Source organism: Astyanax mexicanus, chromosome 9 (genome assembly GCF_023375975.1).
Source record: "Astyanax mexicanus isolate ESR-SI-001 chromosome 9, AstMex3_surface, whole genome shotgun sequence".
Classification (NCBI taxonomy): domain Eukaryota; kingdom Metazoa; phylum Chordata; class Actinopteri; order Characiformes; family Acestrorhamphidae; genus Astyanax; species Astyanax mexicanus.
Genome location: NC_064416.1, coordinates 35483494 through 35503479, shown reverse-complemented (window position 1 = coordinate 35503479; position 19986 = coordinate 35483494). Strand labels below are relative to the sequence as shown.

Here is a 19986-nt window from a genome sequence, read left to right as displayed (position 1 = left end):
TTGAATTAGCCTGAGTCACGAAACTAGTTCCCGTGACGTCGAAGGCGGGAAGCGGGTGCGGAAGGCAGAGTGTATCCCTCCGCGGCTCTGCTTTCGAAACGTGACCGTGACGTCAGTCCGCGGAGGGCGACGGTTTCCGGGAACAGAGGAGAAGAACAGGCCCCGGGTTATATATGGACCTGACGACAACAAGACACTGAGTTTAATACGGTTTAAAGGGCGACGCGCAGCTTAATTCGTAGAAACCGGTGTATTTCCGTCTGTGTGAGCCTTAAACCGAGGTGCGGTTGTGCTTCTTCAGACAGTGTGAGTGAGATATTTAACAGTACAGAGGTCTCTCCCCCCAGAGCTAAAACACTGAAACACAGAACAGTGATTTAACTCTATTGAGAGGACATGTACTCTACTATTATAGAGTATTTCTGTCCCTAGGAAAATACATGTGCACACAAAATAACTTTTAAAATACATTTTATTATTAGGCATAGCGTCTTATACACTAAATAAAGAACACTTGGAACACTGAAACATACTTAGAACATTTGCTACCTGTCCCCACTCTTTAACTATAAACTTTACCAGGAAATATAAGTATTAAAATCCTTCAGAAATGTATTTTTTTTGCGTTGTTGTGCGACTCCAAATCCCATATATGCTTTTTGCATAATAAATTCATAATATTTAAGTTCAAATACACATTTTATTTGTGCTCCTAATAGTAATAATAATAATAATAATTTTTTTTCTAGAAAAAAATAAATAACTTTTTTCCACTTTTACCTATTTGTTTAATAAATCACATGATAATACATTTTATCAATTTCAGGTTTGGGTCTTCTTTAAAAGATAAAAATGGCTTTGCATATTCCAGAAAAATACAATGTGCCTGCATGTATAGGGATTTCTTGTCATAAATATCCATTATTTGAACATGCAGTTAGCCATTTCTTTAAAATAAAAAGTTCTTGAGAGAAAATCAAAGAAATTAGTTGACTAACTTTTAAACATGCTTTTTAATTGTTACATGAGTTTTGGTAACAGAAAAAAGTTAACCATCTTCGGCTTAGAAACTTTGTAAAAAATCACGCAAAGCTGCCTGAGATTGATCAGTATCTAAATATATAGTTAAATATATGTTTTCTTAGATTCTGTGTTAAAAAAGATAAAAAATTAAGTTTAATTTGGAAGAGTTACAACAAAATCAATACAGTTGGAAACAAACAAACAAAAAAGCTATAAAAAGTTAATAAATTCAGCCTAGAAATTAATAAATAAATAAACCAATTACAGTATGTATTTGTACAATTACAATATAATTCCTTCCATTTCTGCATTTATGTATTATTCAATGTATATATGTTTGTATTATGTAATATTTGTAATAAAAGTTCAGGAATAAATAAATGAAACAAAGAATGAAAGAATAAACTGAAGAAAAGTTACAAATATACGTACAGTAAAATACAAATACTTTAATATAGGCATAAGAAAATTGTAACTAATACATAAACAAATACATTGAAGAGTATATAAATGCAGGAATGTAAGGAATAAACTGTACAAATATACAAGTGCTGTAATTATTTTAATTATTTATTTCTGTTCAATTTATTAATTTGTTTATGATTTTATGGCCCTTATTAATTTATTTACTTGTCTTTTTTTATACTCCTCTTTTCTTCTTTGTTTGCTTCCACTTGTAATAATTCAATTTCTAAATATTTTTTTGATTTGGCAGGTATGATCCTCCATATGTAACCAACTCATCGCGGCAGCTAGCCAGGTGAATGTATGGCCCCCATATCAGACACCACAGCAAAATTGGTTAACTCTGAAGAACTGCACTTACTATATAGTGAATAGGGCACAGTTTCAGACACAGCTAACATTACAAATAAACCCTTATAAAGAAAGCAATGACAGAAGCCAATACCACATCATATAATCAGTTCATAATATTGTGCACAAATTCAACACAATCATAGTGAAATATATAGTTAAATTATGATATTTTCTCTCCCATTTTGTTGACAAAAATAAAAATAAACATTTAAAAATATTTACCAAAATATCTAAATATGTGGTTTTGTCCAGTTTTTCACTACATCAATACACATCTGAATCTCATTTGACCATCCAACACATTTAAATATATATTAAATATACATAAATATATTAATCTTTAATGAAACTCTTGGCTCTTAGTCCTTAAGCAAAAACCAGTACACCCTATTAACTACAACCAAACAAATAAAACATTAATTTTTCCATTAATATATATATATATACACTGCTCAAAAAAATAAAGGGAACACTCAAATAACACATCCTAGATCTGAATGAATGAAATATTCTCATTGAATACTTTGTTCTGTACAAAGTTGAATGTGCTGACAACAAAATCACACAAAAATCATCAATGGAAATGAAATTTATTAACCAATGGAGGCCTGGATTTGGAGCCACACACAAAATTAAAGTGAAAAAACACACTACAGGCTGATCCAACTTTAATGTAATGTCCTTAAAACAAGTCAAAATGAGGCTCAGTATTGTGTGTGGCCTACACGTGCCTGTATGACCTCCCTACAACGCCTGGGCATGCTCCTGATGAGGTGGCGGACAGGCGGCCTGGACAGTCTGTGGTGCAACGTGACGTTGGTGGATGGAGCGAGACATGATGTCCCAGATGTGCTCAATCGGATTCAGGTCTGGGGAACGGGCGGGCCAGTCCATAGCTTCAATGCCTTCATCTTGCAGGATCTGCTGACACACTCCAGCCACATGAGGTCTAGCATTGTCCTGCATTAGGAGGAACCCAGGGCCAACCGCACCAGCATATGGTCTCACAAGGGGTCTGAGGATCTCATCTCGGTACCTAATGGCAGTCAGGCTACCTCTGGTGAGCACATGCAGCCCTCCAAAGAAATGCCACCCCACACCATTACTGACCCACTGCCAAACCGGTCATGCTGAAGGATGTTGCAGGCAGCAGACCGCTCTCCACGGCGTCTCCAGACTCTGTCACGTCTGTCATGTGCTCAGTGTGAACCTGCTTTCATCTGTGAAGAGCACAAGGCGCCAGTGGCGAATTTGCCAATCCTGGTGTTCTCTGGCAAATGCCAAGCGTCCTGCACGGTGTTGGGCTGTGAGCACAACCCCCATCTGTGGACGTCGGGCCCTCATACCATCCTCATGGAGTCGGTTTCTAACCGTTTGTGCAGACACATGCACATTTGTGGCCTGCTGGAGGTCATTTTGCTGGGCTCTGGCAGTGCTCCTCCTGTTCCTTCTTGCACAAAGGCGGAGGTAGCGGTCCTGCTGCTGGGTTGTTGCCCTCCTATGGCCTCCTCCAAGTCTCCTGGTGTACTGGCCTGTCTCCTGGTAGCGCCTCCAGCCTCTGGACACTACGCTGACAGACACAGCAAACCTTCTTGCCACAGCTCGCATTGATGTGCCATCCTGGATGAGCTGCACTACCTGAGCCACTTGTGGGGGTTGTAGAGGCCGTCTCATGCTACCACGAGTGTGAAAGCACCACCCACATTCCAAACTGACCAAAACATCAGCCAGACAGCATAGGTTTTGAGAAGTGGTCTGTGGTCCCCACCTGCAGAACCACTCCTTTATTAAGTGTGTCTTGCTAATTGCCAATAATTTCCACCTGTTGTCTATTCCATTTGCACAACAGCAGGTGAAATTGATTGTCAATCAGTGTTGCTTCCTAAGTGGACAGTTTAATTTCACAGAAGTTTGATTTACTTGGAGTTTTATTGTGTTATTTGAGTGTTCCCTTTATTTTTTTGAGCAGTGTATATATATATATACGTATATATATATATATATATATATATATATATATATATATATATATACGTATATATATATATATATACGTATATATATATATACGTATATATATATATATATACGTATATATATATATATATATATATATATATATATATATATATACGTATATATATACGTATATATATATATACGTATATATATATATATATAAATCCAAGTGTGTTCAAAGTTGGATCTATTCTGATATTCAGTCAGGCATATTTATGGCTCCATAATTCCTTTAACTGAGTTTTGACTGAGTAAGATTTTAACGTAGTACCCATACTGTCACTAAAGTACACATTCTCTGGACATTTTACAACCCTGTAGATTCTGTGTTTAAACTCCCCCCTAAACCCAGCTCTCCCACTGGCTGGTGTTTGTTGCCCTCTCTCTCTCCCTCTGTCATGTGGTATCACGGCCTGTAGTTTGTGCTTTGGCTGGAGCTTTGCTGTGCTGCTGGAGCAGGTGAAGGGATCCGGACTGCCCGTGCACTTTAGCCACGTCTTCCGCTGTCTCCCTCCACTTGGTTCTGAGTGAGAGGTCTGCACCGCTCTCCAGCAGAACGCTGAGGACCTGTAGATCACAAAGGCTGATGATGAAAACCGTACATCCATTGGTGGTTCTCAAATTTTGTTTGTCTACTACTAGTGCACACCTCAGTTGATTACAGTGATAACTACAGTGTTGTAATTATTAATATCAGGTTTATATTATAGGCCCTACAGTAGAACCATGTGGGACTCCATGATATATGCTATACCAACTGGTTACCAAATGATGCATGATATTTTCTGCTGTAATAGCTATTGTAATAGCTGTACAATAAACATACGTTTTGAATGCCTGCCGTGTATACTGTATACAGTGTGGTTTTCTAATCTGCACTCCTTTTGTTTCACTCCTTCTTAAGCTTTTCAAGATGTCCCTATAGGCATACAGCATTGAACATCTCTTGCATCATTAAATATCCTACCATGCTATTTGGCAGACTGCAAAAGTAAGTAAGCTCCACACAGCTGACAAAAAACTATTAGCGAAAGAGATGGCAGCACAATGTTTAAGTGTGTTGCACATGTGGTTCTGTACAATGGCTTTAATTGGAAGTTAACAGTTTTAGGCCCACCCCTTGCCCTACCACTTAGTACTTTGCTTGTGCATGTCTAGGGGTAGGGTGTACTGATAGGTTGGAGGAGTGGGGGGTATATTATATATAAATATTATATTAGGGGTATATAAAACCCATAAATAAGTATTTTTCCTGTAAAAAAATATATATATTTTTTTTAAGTTTAATGTGTAGTTTCAATGCTTTATGACCAATTTCTTCATAAAAAGCATATAAACTTGGTAGTAGTTTGCCTCAATAGCTAACTAGCTAGCTTACTTTCTTGTTCCACCTTTAATGGAGCATTTAGCAGCATTTAAGGTGGAATGGAAAAATAGAAAATAGAAGTTACTAAAAACTCTATGTCAAAGGGAAAGGTTACAATCTAAAACAAGGGGTAAAAAAGAGAAATTGGATTTGACCTTTGTGTGGCTGTTCCCAAGTCATCTTCTGAGGTAACACTTTATTATCAGTTTAAATAGTGCTGTCCCATGACTTTTGGTATGTCAAAGTAACATTCTAGCAGTAGCAGGCCAAATCAAATGACCTCATGGCTCTTTTGCTGTTTAGCAATTATTGTGTGTATTTGTATAAATGTAAATAATCTGTTTTATTCTACATTTTTTGTGGTAATGAATAGGAATTTTATACATATTGTAGCATTTTGAAAGCATCTAAAAATAGTAGACACATTTTCCACTAGTGCTGTTGTCAAAGCCAAGACTTTTGGTAGTGGAGTCCAAGGCAGAGACTTATTGATCTGACATATATCCTTATATTACATATTTTGTAGAATATTTTCTAAAATATAACATTAAATAATATACAGAGCAGAAGTCTGTTCTGTCAGCAACAATTTACGAGTCCACCTCACATTAAGATTGAGACAAGATCGAGTCCAAATGACACTGAGACAAGACAGAGACAGCTCCTTCTTAGGACCAAGACTGGGCTTAAGTACTATATCCCTAGTTTTCACATACTGTAACTGAATTGTGACAATCACTACACTTCAACCATCACACTATACACTCAAACACCATGCAGCACAACATAGTGTCAGTGCCAGCAGTACAGCACCTTGCAGTGGCCTCGTTCTGCCGCCAGGTGCAGCGCAGTCCTCCCCAGTCTCTCAGCAGCGTCCACCTGTGCCCCATAATGCAGCAGGAGCTTAGCAGCTTCATCGTTATCCTTCAGCGTAGAGTAGTGCAGCGGGGTCATCTCCAGACTGTCCCTGTCCTCCAGCCCGGCTCCGTTCAGGATCAGCAGGTGGACCACCGCCCTGGAGCCGGCGAGGGCGGCCAGGTGTAGCGGAGCGGCCTGCTCCCCGTCCCGAACGCACACTTTAGCCCCAGCTGCTAGCAGATGCTGCAGGATCTGAGCAGAGAAATGGAGGGAAATAAGGAGGGAAACAGGAAGGAGGATCAAACAGTGCTCAGGAGAGAGCGAGAGAGCTTCACACGCCCAGAAGACCATCTGTTACCCTGCACTGCGATGATGCACTGACAGCATGGCCAAGCCAAAAGGGCAAAGAGACCTTGAGTCTCTACCAAGCACTTGGCAGTGGCATTTACACAGTACAAACAGCTCGGCCAGGAGATAAACATGAAGTCCTTACAGATTATTTTAGATCCACAGACGTTGCAAAGCAGCGTTAGTGAGATATATAGCAGAAAACCTTTTTTAGAATGACATAATAAATAACAAATACTACAACTAATAATAAAAAATAGAAATGTATGTCGTAATGTTTGTGTACTCCCCTTCTAATGCACCCATTGCTAAAAGGGATGTATATTTAGCTAACAGTTTTTCCTTAGTAGAACTTTTTCTAAATGTTACATTTAATAGTCTAGAATGTTCACTCAGAATGTTTCCTGGATGTTCTTATGAAGTTTTTATTTAACGTTCTGTAACGTCACTGCCGCATCACTTTTTATTTTTAGTTTTGGTAATGTTACTTTTAATGTTTTGATAAAGGTTTTATATGTCTAATAACGTTGTGATGCAAACCATTATTATGTAACATTATTTCTGTAACGTGATTACAGGTTAACTTTCCCGGAACCATTTTAAAACACTGCTAAATGTTCTTATAACTTTCTCTGTTAGCAGGGTAAATGCACACACAGCTTGTCTAGTCTTGTAGATAAGTCCTGCCAGTAGAACAGGACTAATTTTGTGAAGCAAATAAACAACCATGAACCTATTTAAACCAATGTTCACTGTTTTTTTTTCAGCTTAGTTTCCACTGATAATGAAACTGCATAAAAATCTGCAAATAGTTGTATCTAATAAAACACGTGACCCACAATCAATGATGTCACTTCCTCTAGTAGAGAACATGTAGAAGACGGTGAGATATGTTAATCTTATTTGTGTCAAATGTAGAGGTTAAATCAACAGTGTCTTAATTGTTGGTCAATTTTGTATTGTAATATTTAGTAAATTTTCAGTTTTAACACATTATCAGACTTTTGATGTAATGACACTGTGTTGAAAATCTATAAAAATCAGATTCCTGCTGATTAAATAGTTTAAACAGTTTAATGATAATCAAGTTGACTGATGAGTCAAATGCTTCTGTACTTAAAATGTACTCACAATTCTAGAAAGAGACAACTAAGCTCAGTGGTATCTTTGCACTCGTATTCGTATTTACATATTCAAAGCAGGTAAGATTTTTTTTTTTTAATGGAAAGCAAAGGTCTGCTAAATAAATATGAATATAACATGAATATAACATATAGGTCCATCAATCAGGGTGTATAGTAAGGCTGGAGCCATTCAGTCCTAAATGACCAGAAGCCTGGGGTTTTTGTTCACACATTATCAGACCACAGACTACAAGGTGAGAACTCCTAGTCTCCTGAATAGGTGATAGTTTACCAATTACCTCGACTGCCTTCAAATGCAAATGACAGACCTCTGTAATCTCTGACCCCTGCTGATCTTACTTTCAGTGATCAACAGGCCCTTTGGGAGACAAAAGGTGCTTTGGGCTTCAGGCCCACCCCACTCAATTCCTGAACAAAACCCAGATAATGGCCATCACAGGCCTTCAGCTGTACCCTAGTAGTCCACACAGGCTCAGTTATATAGCTTAATTACAATTGCAATATACTTAAATTGTCGTAAGTTGTTTCAAAATAGTACATTATGTATTAATTTTAATGCTATATGTATTTACTTTTCCATGTTAAGTATACTTTTAAAATATATACTTAAATGCACTTTTCTTTTGCAAGTGACACACCTCTACCATAACAGATGGTCTGGATTTTGGACACTTTTTATAACAGTCTGGTCCTTTTCATCTTTAGTTCTGAGCCTGTAGCATCAGAGATCTTATTAATTAGGTCACTGACTGGTCTTGCATGAGGGGATAGTATAATTGGCTATTTGTTTGGCTAAAGTAATATTCTACCACAGTTAGTTCGGACTCTGCAATGTGATTGGATGACAGGTGTTCTATGAGTGCCATTATCAGCTGGTAATGCACTGTAACCCAAGCTCTCCATGTATTACTCCACCACATATAATACAGGTAACCTAGCAATGATGCAGCACTTACAAGCCAAACAGTGCAGCTACAAGCAGAGCAGCAATGGAACTATTTTACCTTGTGGAGTTTTTATAACCAAACAGAACTTCTTTTTTTTTTGTTCTCGTCCTTAATTTAAAATATTTTGATAAACAGCAATAATGGAACTGTGGTATGACTGCAATAATACATTTGAGGTTCGTACTGTAATGTGTAATATTAGCACTGCTGTGCTGATCTACAGCAGTGCCAATTTTACACATTACAGCACTCCATTTTGTGTATTATTCCTTAAATATACTTACTTACCATATATATTTTATCCTTATCACCTACATTTCTTCCATTACATTTGTTTGGAATGTTTTGCAGGCCTGAAATGTAGGAATAGGGTTTGTACTGTCTGCAATTAGCATTTTCTTAGTTGGCATTGTAGGTACATATGAAGTACATCTTTATACTTCTTTAAACGTCTTTTTTAGCTATTTATATATATTTTTGTATCTTTTTGAATTGAATTGTTAAAATATCACCCAATTAAAATAAAAACAATCCTGAAATCACCTTTTTCTCAGCTGAGCAGGCGCACAGATGCAGCGCTGTGCGCCCACCCGAGCCTCTGAGGTTGGCATCAGCCCCCCGATGGAGCAGGAGTCTCACACCCGGCTCATTGCCCACCATTACTGCTAGCTGTAGCGGAGTTACCCCACCACCACTGGCCCCTTCCACATCTGCCCCGTTATCCAGCAGGAGCTCCACCACATCTCCCCAGCCCCCGAAAACCGCCCAGTGGAGCGGCGTCCACCTGTGGAAGTCCTGCGGGTCAGGAGCAGCCAGGTGCTGCAGCAGAGCCCGTGCTGAGCCCAGGTTACCACTAGCTGCTGCCAGGTGCAGGGGGGTCTGACCACAGCTGGAGCGCACTTCATGGGACGCCCCCTTCTGGAGGAGGTACTCTGTGGTGTCGGTGTTGCTCCCCATGCAGGAGCGGTGCAGCGGGGTACAGCTGAAGAAGTCTCGGCAGTTCACCTCCATCTCTCCACCCTGCAGCAGAAATCTGAGCAGCGTCAGGTGGCCTCGGAAAGCAGCGTGGTGGGCAGCTGTCCAGCCATGAGGGTCTCTGGAATGGATAGCAGCATGCATATAAGCATTGTCCTGCTGAAAATACAGCTCAAGGCCAGCCTTTGCACAACACAATTTTCAATTTTATCAAGTGAATTCCTCTTAAATCTAGTTTACAAATATGCAATTTCTTATTTTTGCATTGTTGATAGAATTGAATTTCATCTTATTGTATTGGCATTGGCTTATTTTAACCATTATTTCTTGTTAACAAACTAAATTATCTGCCAATACATGAAAAACGTTTATTAGATTAAATCACATAAATAGGTTTGAAGCTATTATTTCTGATATTATTACAGCATTAATCATTTTAGAATTAAATATTTATACTGAATTTGAGAGGATTTCACTTGATCATCATTTTTCACATATATTTTTGCAGAGTGCTATAACTAAAGTTGGTTAGTTATTGAGGGTAAAGGTGGTAAACTACTTGGTCATCCAGGCAAGAAAATACTGTATATTGGTAAGCATACTGATTAAGATGTTGATCAGCTTAGTGTATGTTTTCAATTAAGTTTGTTAGTTTAGCTGGTCTATCAGCATGATCAATGAGACCAAATCATTTATTAGGTAGGAGATCAGTGTGGTCATTCTAGTCATACTGGTGGATCTTTGCAGTCATGCTGGCCAACCACTTTGGTCACCTTAGATCTCTTTGTTTGATAATTAAACATTTATAAACTCGGATTTTGATCAATTGCTCTGTTTGAACCCATTTATTTTAGATTCACTCAGGAGTATTCTTCTCTCTATTAGAGATTTTCTGTTTTATATAATATATTTTGGGCTATTGTTAAAATGCCTGTTTTTGTCTTTTATTTGTTATTTATTTATTTACAATTAAAACTGTTATTGTTGTGAAATGCAGTGTTGCACCACTGGCCACCAGCAGGGGAGCTTGGCGACAGAGGGCATGAAATTTAAATTCCCAGAATCCCCTTTGCAGAGAGGGTTGACTGGTCAAAGAGGGTATTGAAAAAAAATACATCAAGAAAAGAAAGTAATAAAAGAAACCTAAGACAAGGTTAAGTGTAAGGGGGTTGTTTGTCAGACTGAGAGCTGAATTCCTAAAGACATTTCCTTTGTTCAATTTCCCGCCTTTTTTTCTACACCTCTTTTGAGGCAATTTTTTTCAACTCACTCTCCGGCTAGTTCAAATCTTTCCACATGCACACATTATTTATGTTTCAAATAAGTATGAAAAGAAGTGACAATATAAATAATGTTAAAGCATAATTCATCAACTATACAAATCATTATAAATATACCTGAGTAAACATATATAATTAAAATAAGACCTTCCATTCTGCCCTGCACTTGGATCCACCACCTCCCTCTCCTGTAACAATTGAAGATAAATCAAACCTAAACTAATTCATATCTGTTGAATCAAATCTATTTGGGACATCAGTGGTTTTCCCCAGCCCTTGTGAACAATACAGAAATTAAAAAACTGCTTGTTTAAACGTCATTGCTTACTGGCAGTTAGCAGGAATGCCTCGTTCAAGCAGGGTCTTCACCTGCTCCAGACAGCCCTCCCAGGCAGCATGGTGCAGCCTGCGCTCATCCAGCACTGTGTGTTGGGGCCGGGGTCGGCTGTGGAGCCTCCACTGTCTGCTCACAGCAGCAGCGGCTGCAGCCGTCCTTATCCTCCTCTCCACAGCATGCAGAGATACAGCATCGTGCAACGCTGTCCACTTCCACTGCAGTTCAGGCCCAGCAAACGCCATCATACCTGCACGACCAAGTTATATCTGGAAATGATAAGACTGTCTGCGAAAAGACTTTCTGAAAAGAGGATAAGCTTTCCAATATAATAGGAATATGTTAAAGCAATGGGAAATATGGTGACATGCACTTCAGACACAGCTATAATTAATATGCTACACACACAAAAACACTTACTGATCAATTATTTATCTCTTTGCTTCTGTGAATCTAGCTGAGAGCAAGTATACATAATGAAAATCAGCTAATGCTGCCCCCTGTGGATCTTTGGTGAATAAAGTACCATAAGTGACCACAGGTTATGGCAGAGATGCTAATTATTGTGTCATACTGTAGGCATATATTTTAGACAGCCCTATTTTGATGTACACCAATCAGCCATAACATCAAAACCTCAAAATATATAACATCATGCAGGGGCGTCGCAACCCCCTTTTAGGGGGGCTCAAGCACTCCTAAAATAAGTCCCAGCACCCCTAAAAGTAAAAATATGTACAGAATGTGTGCCTATTAGTTTTTTTTTCATCTGCTAAAAAGACGTTTAAAATTAAAGTGACACACCTGTCCCCTCTACATAATAGTTTTTGTGTCTGATTTGAATCTAATTCTATTTCTTTTGATATAACCCAGAGTTGGCACTATGTTTCACGATTACGTTGAATATATTTGGTCCGGTTAGTTTCGATTAGTTTCATACATTAGTTTTTCACTTCACCTGTTGCTGGTTTTAATGTATAGCTAATCACTGTAATTTGTTCTGTTCTTATTTTTGACTTTCTTAAACATGCAACAAATATGTGGTAAAACACATTCGTCCAGCAGGTGGCGATGATTGTTAACAGGTGTGCTTCAGGTCCATCATCATCTATTTAACTACAACACCCTTCGCGGGCCGCATTTCTCTGTTAGATAAATCTCCAAGTTAGGATAAATCACTGCAGTACTTTTACATAATGCATAATGTCATTGTTCCAACTGCGCCAACAGCTATTGGTCATGTTCTAAATCTCCCAGTTAAAGCTGGCTGGACTCCACTGATCTCTGTTTCTTATGCTGTAATACAATCTGGAGACACTGTGGCCATGACTGAGCAGAATGACTTTTTAAAGCGGCTTTCATGCATTTTCCTGGCATGGTGTTTCAAGATCGCTCCAAAATTTTAGATGAAGGTCTTGCGTAACTCAGGGAGAGTGGGGCAAAGCATGACACATTTTGTTTGCTGCTAAAAAGTAAAAAAAAAAAAAATAATAATAATAATAATAATTTGTCTAATGTTTTACCAAAGTTCCTCAACTCTGGAACAACTTTCCTATTCCTAATCCTTGTTGTTGTTTTTCTGATTATATATTTCAACTGTTCTAAACTACACTGATTACATGCTGTGTTGGTTTTCACTACTTCGATAGTCCTATTAACTACTTCCTTTACAGATCCTACACTGTAAAAAATATCTGTAAATTAACAGTAAGAGTATCTGTTTTAATAAAGGATATGGTCTTATGTTCTTGCTTTACAGAAATGTCCATTTCCATGAAACAAAACTTTGTATCATGAGTATGAATAAGCACATTCTGCTCTGTGAGGTAGTAGTTGTTTGGTGTAATATTGGAACCTCTGTAGTACAACTAGCCTAAATATAGCCTTATATTATCATATTACTTTATGTTTTAGATAACTCAACATTTTAATATTTTAAGGTCCATTGGTACTGCAGGCTTGGGGTAGGCTAGCTTATGCATATATGTGTGTGTCTGTACATATAAATATAAAATTAATTAATTTATACACGTATTAATATGCCATTGCATATGTCTGTCTTTGGTAAAGAGCATAATATAAAGTATTCCAGCATGAAAGCTCATATTTAATATTCATAATGTGTAACAGCGTCCTGTATCATTACTACATTTTTGCTTTTTATAACAAACCAAACTGTGTGAAAATCGGGTAAAAGTTGTGATTATTATAGGTGTATTATTCACCTTCCTCAGTGTAAATTAATGCACTGGGGACGTATGGTTGCCAATATGGCGGCCACACTGACACGCCAGGAGGCAGGCTATGTGGCGTCTATGTATTAGATGTCTATGGTCCGTGTAAATGCAGGGTTGGAGTGAAAGGAGAATTTTGTTGGGGAAAATTGTAGAAGTTAATGCAATGTTTTGCTCCACAGAAAAGACAATATGGATGCAGTCACCACAAGTTTTCCACAGTCAAACATGACCGTTTCATCACAAACAACAAATGACAACACGGTTCTAGTCTACAGCAGTCGACGATCTCTCACCAAGAGGAACACTACCTCTGTAAGTATGCACTAAAAAAAAATTTACAGGGCCTTTTTATATGTACATACATGTCTGTAAAGATGCTATTTAAATCTAAGAAAATGTAGGATTTTTGCAATGTCTTGAAAAATACCAAAAATGCCCACACAAAATACACAGACACATGCAAGAGTACACAGTGTTCGTACAAAATCACAGCCAGGCTCTATATAACACTGTGCCAGTGAATGAGAGTGTGTGCAAGCCAAGCAGCGCTGTGAGCAGTGGGGGTGCAGGAGGCGGGAGTGGCGTGTCATGGTGTGGGAGTTGGGAAGCGCGTGGGCGGACAACAGCCAATCCAGCAGGTCCTTCGCACTGTTATTTATTCCTAAATGTTCCTCACAGTGCTGAACGTTACATCCCATCCTTATAATTACAGTCTGCTTAAAGGAATTTATAAAGACAGAGATAAGTGGAGTCCAAAGCTTATTAATAGCTCTTGCATCAAATCTAATTTTCTTTTGTAGAGCTTTTTAAAAGGTGAGGAGGCATTACATACACAGTCTTACTGTGTGCTGAGGTCATAGAAAGGGTGTAATTGGACATGGAGTCCAAATAATTATTCGTTATCGATTAAAATTGGATCGTGTGCACTTTTGACCATATGGGGGATAAGAATTGATGGCAAGACTTCAGAGCTCAAATTAGTTCTAAACGAATGACAAAGTGACTCTTCGTTTATATAAAGCCTTCTTAGTCATGCCCATAAAGAAATATAGTATAGTGATGAATCCAATTAGTCATCAAAGAAAAGTTTGTCTATGGAAAGGATGTCTAAATTTGTAGTCATTATTTGCACTGGAGCTCTAAGTCTCATCCCAGTTAACGATTGTGGGTGAGTAGAACTTTTTCCATAAACTTTTCTAGTTATTTAAGAGGGTCAACCAGTTATTAAATCCAAAGGTTCACATACTTTTTTCCACCGTCACTCTAAATTTTAACATGTTGTGTTCAATAAAACCATGCAAACATATATTTGTTGTGTGGTATTAGTTTAAGCAGACTGTGTTTGTCTATTGTTGTGACTTAGATGAAGATCAGAACACAATTAATGACCAATTTATGCAGAAATCCAAGTAATCCCAAAGGGTTCACATACTTTTTCTTACAACTTTATATATTATTGCTTTTAACTTTTCCATAATGTTGGTATTGGTCTGGCTGGGAACATTGTGTAAAGAATGTTCTTAAAACTTTAGGATGCAAACCAATATTATGCAACACATTTCTATATTCATTATTTCTATAACGTTACAGGCTAACCTTCTTCTAACGTTCTTTGTTATCTGAGATGTAGCTTACAATTTACTTATACCACATCAGTTAGCAGTCATTATATAAACTAGACTATATAGACAAAAGTTTTGGGACGCACACATCTTAATTATTGGTGTTATTGTGTAAGTCAAACACCTAGCTACGCAGTCTGCCTTTACAAACATTAGTGAAACAATGGGAGGAGCTAAGAAGCACTGAATTCCAAAAATTCCAATAACCAGAATGACCAGAATTTGAGTAGCAGCATCAAGTTGGTCACCCATCATGACCAGCATGACCAGAATCCACATAAACTCTGTTGGCCAAGAGCTGGTTAACCAGCAGTCTTACCAGTTTAGGGTATTTTTTCATATTGGTATCCAGCTTTTTCACCATTTAGACCATCAAAGACCAGCTTAGACCATCTGAAATCATCTGCCAGCTGGTCTTAAGATGGAATTTCCGGCAGGGTCATGCAAACTGCATGCCAACATCATCACACATTTGCTTCAAATTCCTCTGTCTAAGATTATTTAGACCAGTTACTACCACCTGAATCAACACAAACATGTCTAAAAGTCATGCTCAATTGTTTAGTAAATGGTTTCTTACACTGCTACATAGTTTCTAGCTTACTGATATCTATAAAACAGACAGTGGTTTAAAAAACACAAAACTTTATATCAAGGTGCTTTAATTGTAAAAACAGTAGGCTGTCATCCATCACAACTGCATACTAAAACTAATACTAATACTAAAAGGTATATACTCAATGCTAAACTTAACAGTTTGAATGTGTTATGTGAGCACAAAAAACTATAGAAACATACTAACATACCAGCTTTAGAGTAAAGAATATCAATTACATCAATTAATATTATATCAATTAATGCTCAACCCAGCCTTCGTTTAAGGATAAGGTCCCGCTCTTTAACTAAAAGAGCCAATCAGTTTGCTGTTTATGCTGCATGTGGAGGAAAGCAGGGCTGCTATAGGCTTGAAATCACGTTTTTTTGCATCATGGATCCAAATGCTAAAAATTTTTATTAGAATATTATATCTGATTTCTCCTCATTCAAAAAGATAAGAAACTGGCCATGTATGAGTGGATAAATTGTCATTGGAAAGATGACTGACAAGTAAACTGACATAGTCGTAGTGTACGAGGAGCCCAGGATCATAACCTACCAATTCTAAAATAATTTTGCTTTAAAATGTGTATTTAGATTAGCATAGGCTGTCTAATAAAGAGAGGACTTGGGTTTTACATTATATTTATTTTTTAATGCATTTCGGAGTTGCCAGATCTAGCAAAAATGGCCCAAAGAGTGCTTGAAAGTTGCTCACAGAATACTGAAACAAGGCCAAAACTTGAAATATCCTGTCACATACTGATTTGTAATCAGAAAGTAATAAAGTTTTGATTTGTCAACAGACATTCCTATAAAATTTTCCACCACTGTCACTGCTGCCATTTATTGCAACAATTGGTCCACATGAAACTAGCTCCTCCCTTTTTGCTTCACATTGCATTTTGGGGTACCAGCATTCTTAATAAGCACACTCAAAATCTTACCAATTCTGATTTTGTTTAATGGATATACTGTATGATACTGTATCAACTTTGACAGTTTTATTAAATTAACATAATTCAAACCCAAAAACTTGGCAGTACATTAATATTGGGGCACACCTTAATACTTTATCTCTTCTCAGGAAGGAAGACTCAATTAATTACATTCAAAAAGTTCAGATTTATTTAGCGTTTTCCCTCCAATATCTGCTGATATTGAGCTTATACCCAACTTTATTACATACTCGATTCAAGACTATTAATTAATATTAATTAATTATTAAGGCATATACTGTGAATAATGCTGATATCCATCAATCATCAATCAATCATGTCTTGGCTGGTTGCCTGTATTTGGTGTTTGGGGGTTAAACAGTGTAAATCACATTTTTCACTAAATTATCACTTTAAACTCTTCAGAAACCAGGATCTCGCTGTGCCGTGTGTCCCTGGGGACGAAGTGAGACAGAAGTTACAGTACCTCTCAGAGCAGCTACAGCAGCAGGTGGTCCATCATCTCCCCTCTGTCATCTGTTAAACAGGATCTGGAACACCTTGCCCTCCTCACCGAGCTGAAACGCTGTCCGCTCCGCCTGCTGCCACCCTGGACGTGTTTTTCGTGTCCCTGTGAGGTTGCTATGGAGAGAGCTGGTTTTTCGGCAGAGGCTGATGCTATTATTTGATGGCATGTTGTTGGGAGGAGGGAAGGAGGGGGAGAGCAGTGTGAGTTGGATCTGGAAATGAAGCCACAGCGCATGTCTGACAGTGCTGTGGTACATGCACATACACTACACCAGAAGATCCAAAGGAAGAGTTGTATTACTTAAAGACTATACGTATAGAGGAATTTTTATGTGAACAGCAGCTGAATGTGGTTTACTAACCAGTGTTAAGAAGGTAAGATTTTAGAAGTTTAAAATGATGAATACAAATGAAAGTTAAAAAATAGATTAAGATAATTAAGCAGCCTTAACCTCCTAGGACCTGGTGTCCACATGTTGTAAACATAACATTTTGGGTTGTCTAGACCACAACATTAAATTTTGCTCCACAAGGGCCTGGTGTCCTCGTATGAGGCCATTATACTGTCACCTGGTGGTGGCAGAAGAGTTTAACACGTTACAGTTTCAATTTTGTTCAGTAATGTAAGTAGACAGTAAATACAATAAATGTTTATGATTGTTACTTTGTTATTTCTTCGTATTGAAGCAGCGTTTTAAATGAGCCATATTGCTCAAAGGAGCACAATTGTTGTTTCTACTTTTGTTTTGCACTCAGGCAAAAAATGCTTCTGTGTTCCTGCACAAAATACATGTTTTCCACATAATAACTAATTGCAACTTCATTGTTTTCTACCGAAAAATAAAACTAAAGTCCTCATTTTCTCAGAAACGACATCCTGTAAAAAGATAATTCTTTGTTTTTACACTAATTAGGTGCTAATTAGCCCAAATAGCAAAGAGAAATAAAAAAATTATGACATGCAAGAGTTCGGGTCGTAGGAGGTTAAAGCAACATTATTGCATCATAATTCTGTAAAATCTTGTAAGATTACTCTTTGTTACAGTTTTTCATAAGGGGCACTCAAAGTGCAATTTGTATTTATAGCAGTGGTGTGAAAGTGAATTACACTACATAAACTGCAGGGGGAGCTTACTGTTGCTGTTTATTAATTACTTTGTTGCTTCATCAATCCACAATAGGGTAAACCTACGATTAAGAATATTGGTTTTATTGGTAATTTCTGGTATTTGCTTATTTTATCATCTCCAGTATTCTCCAGAATTATCTTGCGATAATATCATATCATATTATAAGATGCCCTGTGATAAAAGCCCAGCACAAATGCTTGCACATCCATTGCGTATATATTTCTGACTCTGCAAACAATTATTAAGATCAAAATTCCTGTCACATCTTGGCCTCGTCTCGTGTCTCTGTGTGTGTTCCCCACGTGACCTGTGCTCCCCTGTGTCTCCCGTCTCAGTACTTTTCCACCTGTTTCTCATTTGTAGCTCCGCCCCTTCCCCAGGTGTTTCCAATTCTAGTGTGTTTCATGTTACTATAAAGCACTCCTCTGCCACTTTGTCTCGGTCGGTCTTTGCACCTTCCCATGTCTTTTTGTCTCTCAGCGGTTCTCTGTGTTTTCATATCCCGTTTCCTAGTTCAGTGTTTATCTCGTTTTACTTCTAGCTAGTGATGGGCAGATGAAACCTCATTGGGTGTATGGCACATTTCCTAGTGATGGGCAGATGAAGCCTCATTGGGTGTATGGCACATTTCCCAAACTGTATCGACACTGTGTTGAAACTGTGTTGCTGTATCACTTAATGGCGACATCTGCTGGACTAAGAAAGTCATTGCAAGCAACTGCGCGAAGAAATGCATCGGTCACGTGGTTTTCCTTAAAATGATACGCGGTCTGACACAGGGGTTCGCCTTGTTTGCTCGGTGCATGCGCGGAAGTTTCAGTGTCGTCAGACCCATCGCTACCAAACGATACAGGAAGTGTATCGGTCACGTGGTTTTCCTTAACTTGATACGCGCACCGACACGGGGTTTCGCCTTGACAGCTCGGCGCATGTGTCGAGGTTTCAGGGTCGTCAGACCCATCACTAACATTTCCCAAACTGTATCGACACTGTGTTGAAACTGTGTTGCTGTATCACTTAATGGCGACATCTGCTGGACTAAGAAAGTCATTGCAAGCAACTGCGCGAGGAAATGCATCGGTCACGTGGTTTTCCTTAAAAGGATACGCGGTCTGACACAGGGGATCGCCTTGTTTGCTCGGTGCATGCGCTGAGGTTCCAGTGTCGTCAGACCCATCGCTACCAAACGATACAGGAAGTGTATCGGTCACGTGGTTTTCCTTAACTTGATACGCGCACCGACACGGGGTTTCGCCTTGACAGCTCGGCGCATGTGTCGAGGTTTCAGGGTCATTAGACCCATCACTACTTCTAGCTCCTTGCTGTTTATTTTGCTTCTTTTCTTCCTTGCCCAGTTTAGTTAATCCTGTCTTGTTTTAGTTCCTTGTTTGTTAGTATTTGGTTTATTTTATTATTTGGTTATCCTTGTTCTGTTTAGTTATTTTAGTCTTGTTTCAGTTACTCGTTTGTTTCTTTAGTCTCCCTGTTTTGTTATCGTTAACCCCTTATTTGTCTTGGTTATTGGTTATTTGTGTATCTTTGTTTCATGTTACTTGTTCCTTGTTTTCTTGTTATTTATTTATTAAATTATTATTTATTTTCACCCTACCTGCACTTCTGTCCGCCTCCTCGTCTCCCTGCCTGGGTCATCCGTGACAATTCCCAATCAGCCTAAATTTTGGCCTGGACTTGGTTTTGTGTTCATCCTTAAAAACATAGAGCCTGTTAATAGGAATTTACCAACATTTTTGACCAAAATATCGTAAGTAATGATTTTAGGAAGAGTTAGCAGTATTGGTACAGATGCGCATTATTTTTTT

The 19986-nt window shown here is 38.2% G+C and overlaps 1 protein-coding gene and 1 long non-coding RNA gene across 5 annotated transcripts; one reads left to right on the top strand and one right to left on the bottom strand.

Moving 5' to 3' along the window:
* Window positions 1–1439: 1439 nt before the first annotated feature.
* LOC111194783 (uncharacterized) lies at window positions 1440–17023 on the top strand. Of its 3 annotated transcripts, XR_007440637.1 has the most exons (4): window positions 1440–1783; window positions 4766–4852; window positions 13531–13663; window positions 16935–17023. It is a non-coding gene; the product is annotated as an uncharacterized LOC111194783 (long non-coding RNA). The 3 variants fall into 3 exon arrangements; XR_007440635.1 differs by having other exon boundaries at window positions 13531–16968; XR_007440636.1 differs by lacking the exons at window positions 13531–13663; window positions 16935–17023 and adding an exon at window positions 9080–9167.
* ankrd67 (ankyrin repeat domain 67) lies at window positions 4010–17140 on the bottom strand. Of its 2 annotated transcripts, none has more exons than XM_022679791.2 (5): window positions 16996–17140; window positions 11109–11383; window positions 9069–9621; window positions 6041–6337; window positions 4010–4428 (listed from the first exon to the last, which is right to left on the bottom strand). In XM_022679791.2, the coding sequence occupies exons 2-5, from the start codon at window positions 11360–11362 to the stop codon at window positions 4258–4260; spliced, it is 1275 nt and encodes a 424-aa protein (XP_022535512.1). In that variant the 5' UTR covers window positions 11363–11383; window positions 16996–17140; the 3' UTR covers window positions 4010–4257. The 2 variants fall into 2 exon arrangements, with proteins under 2 accessions (XP_022535512.1, XP_007232156.1); XM_007232094.4 differs by having other exon boundaries at window positions 11109–11364.
* Between the last annotated feature and the right edge of the window lie 2846 nt (window positions 17141–19986).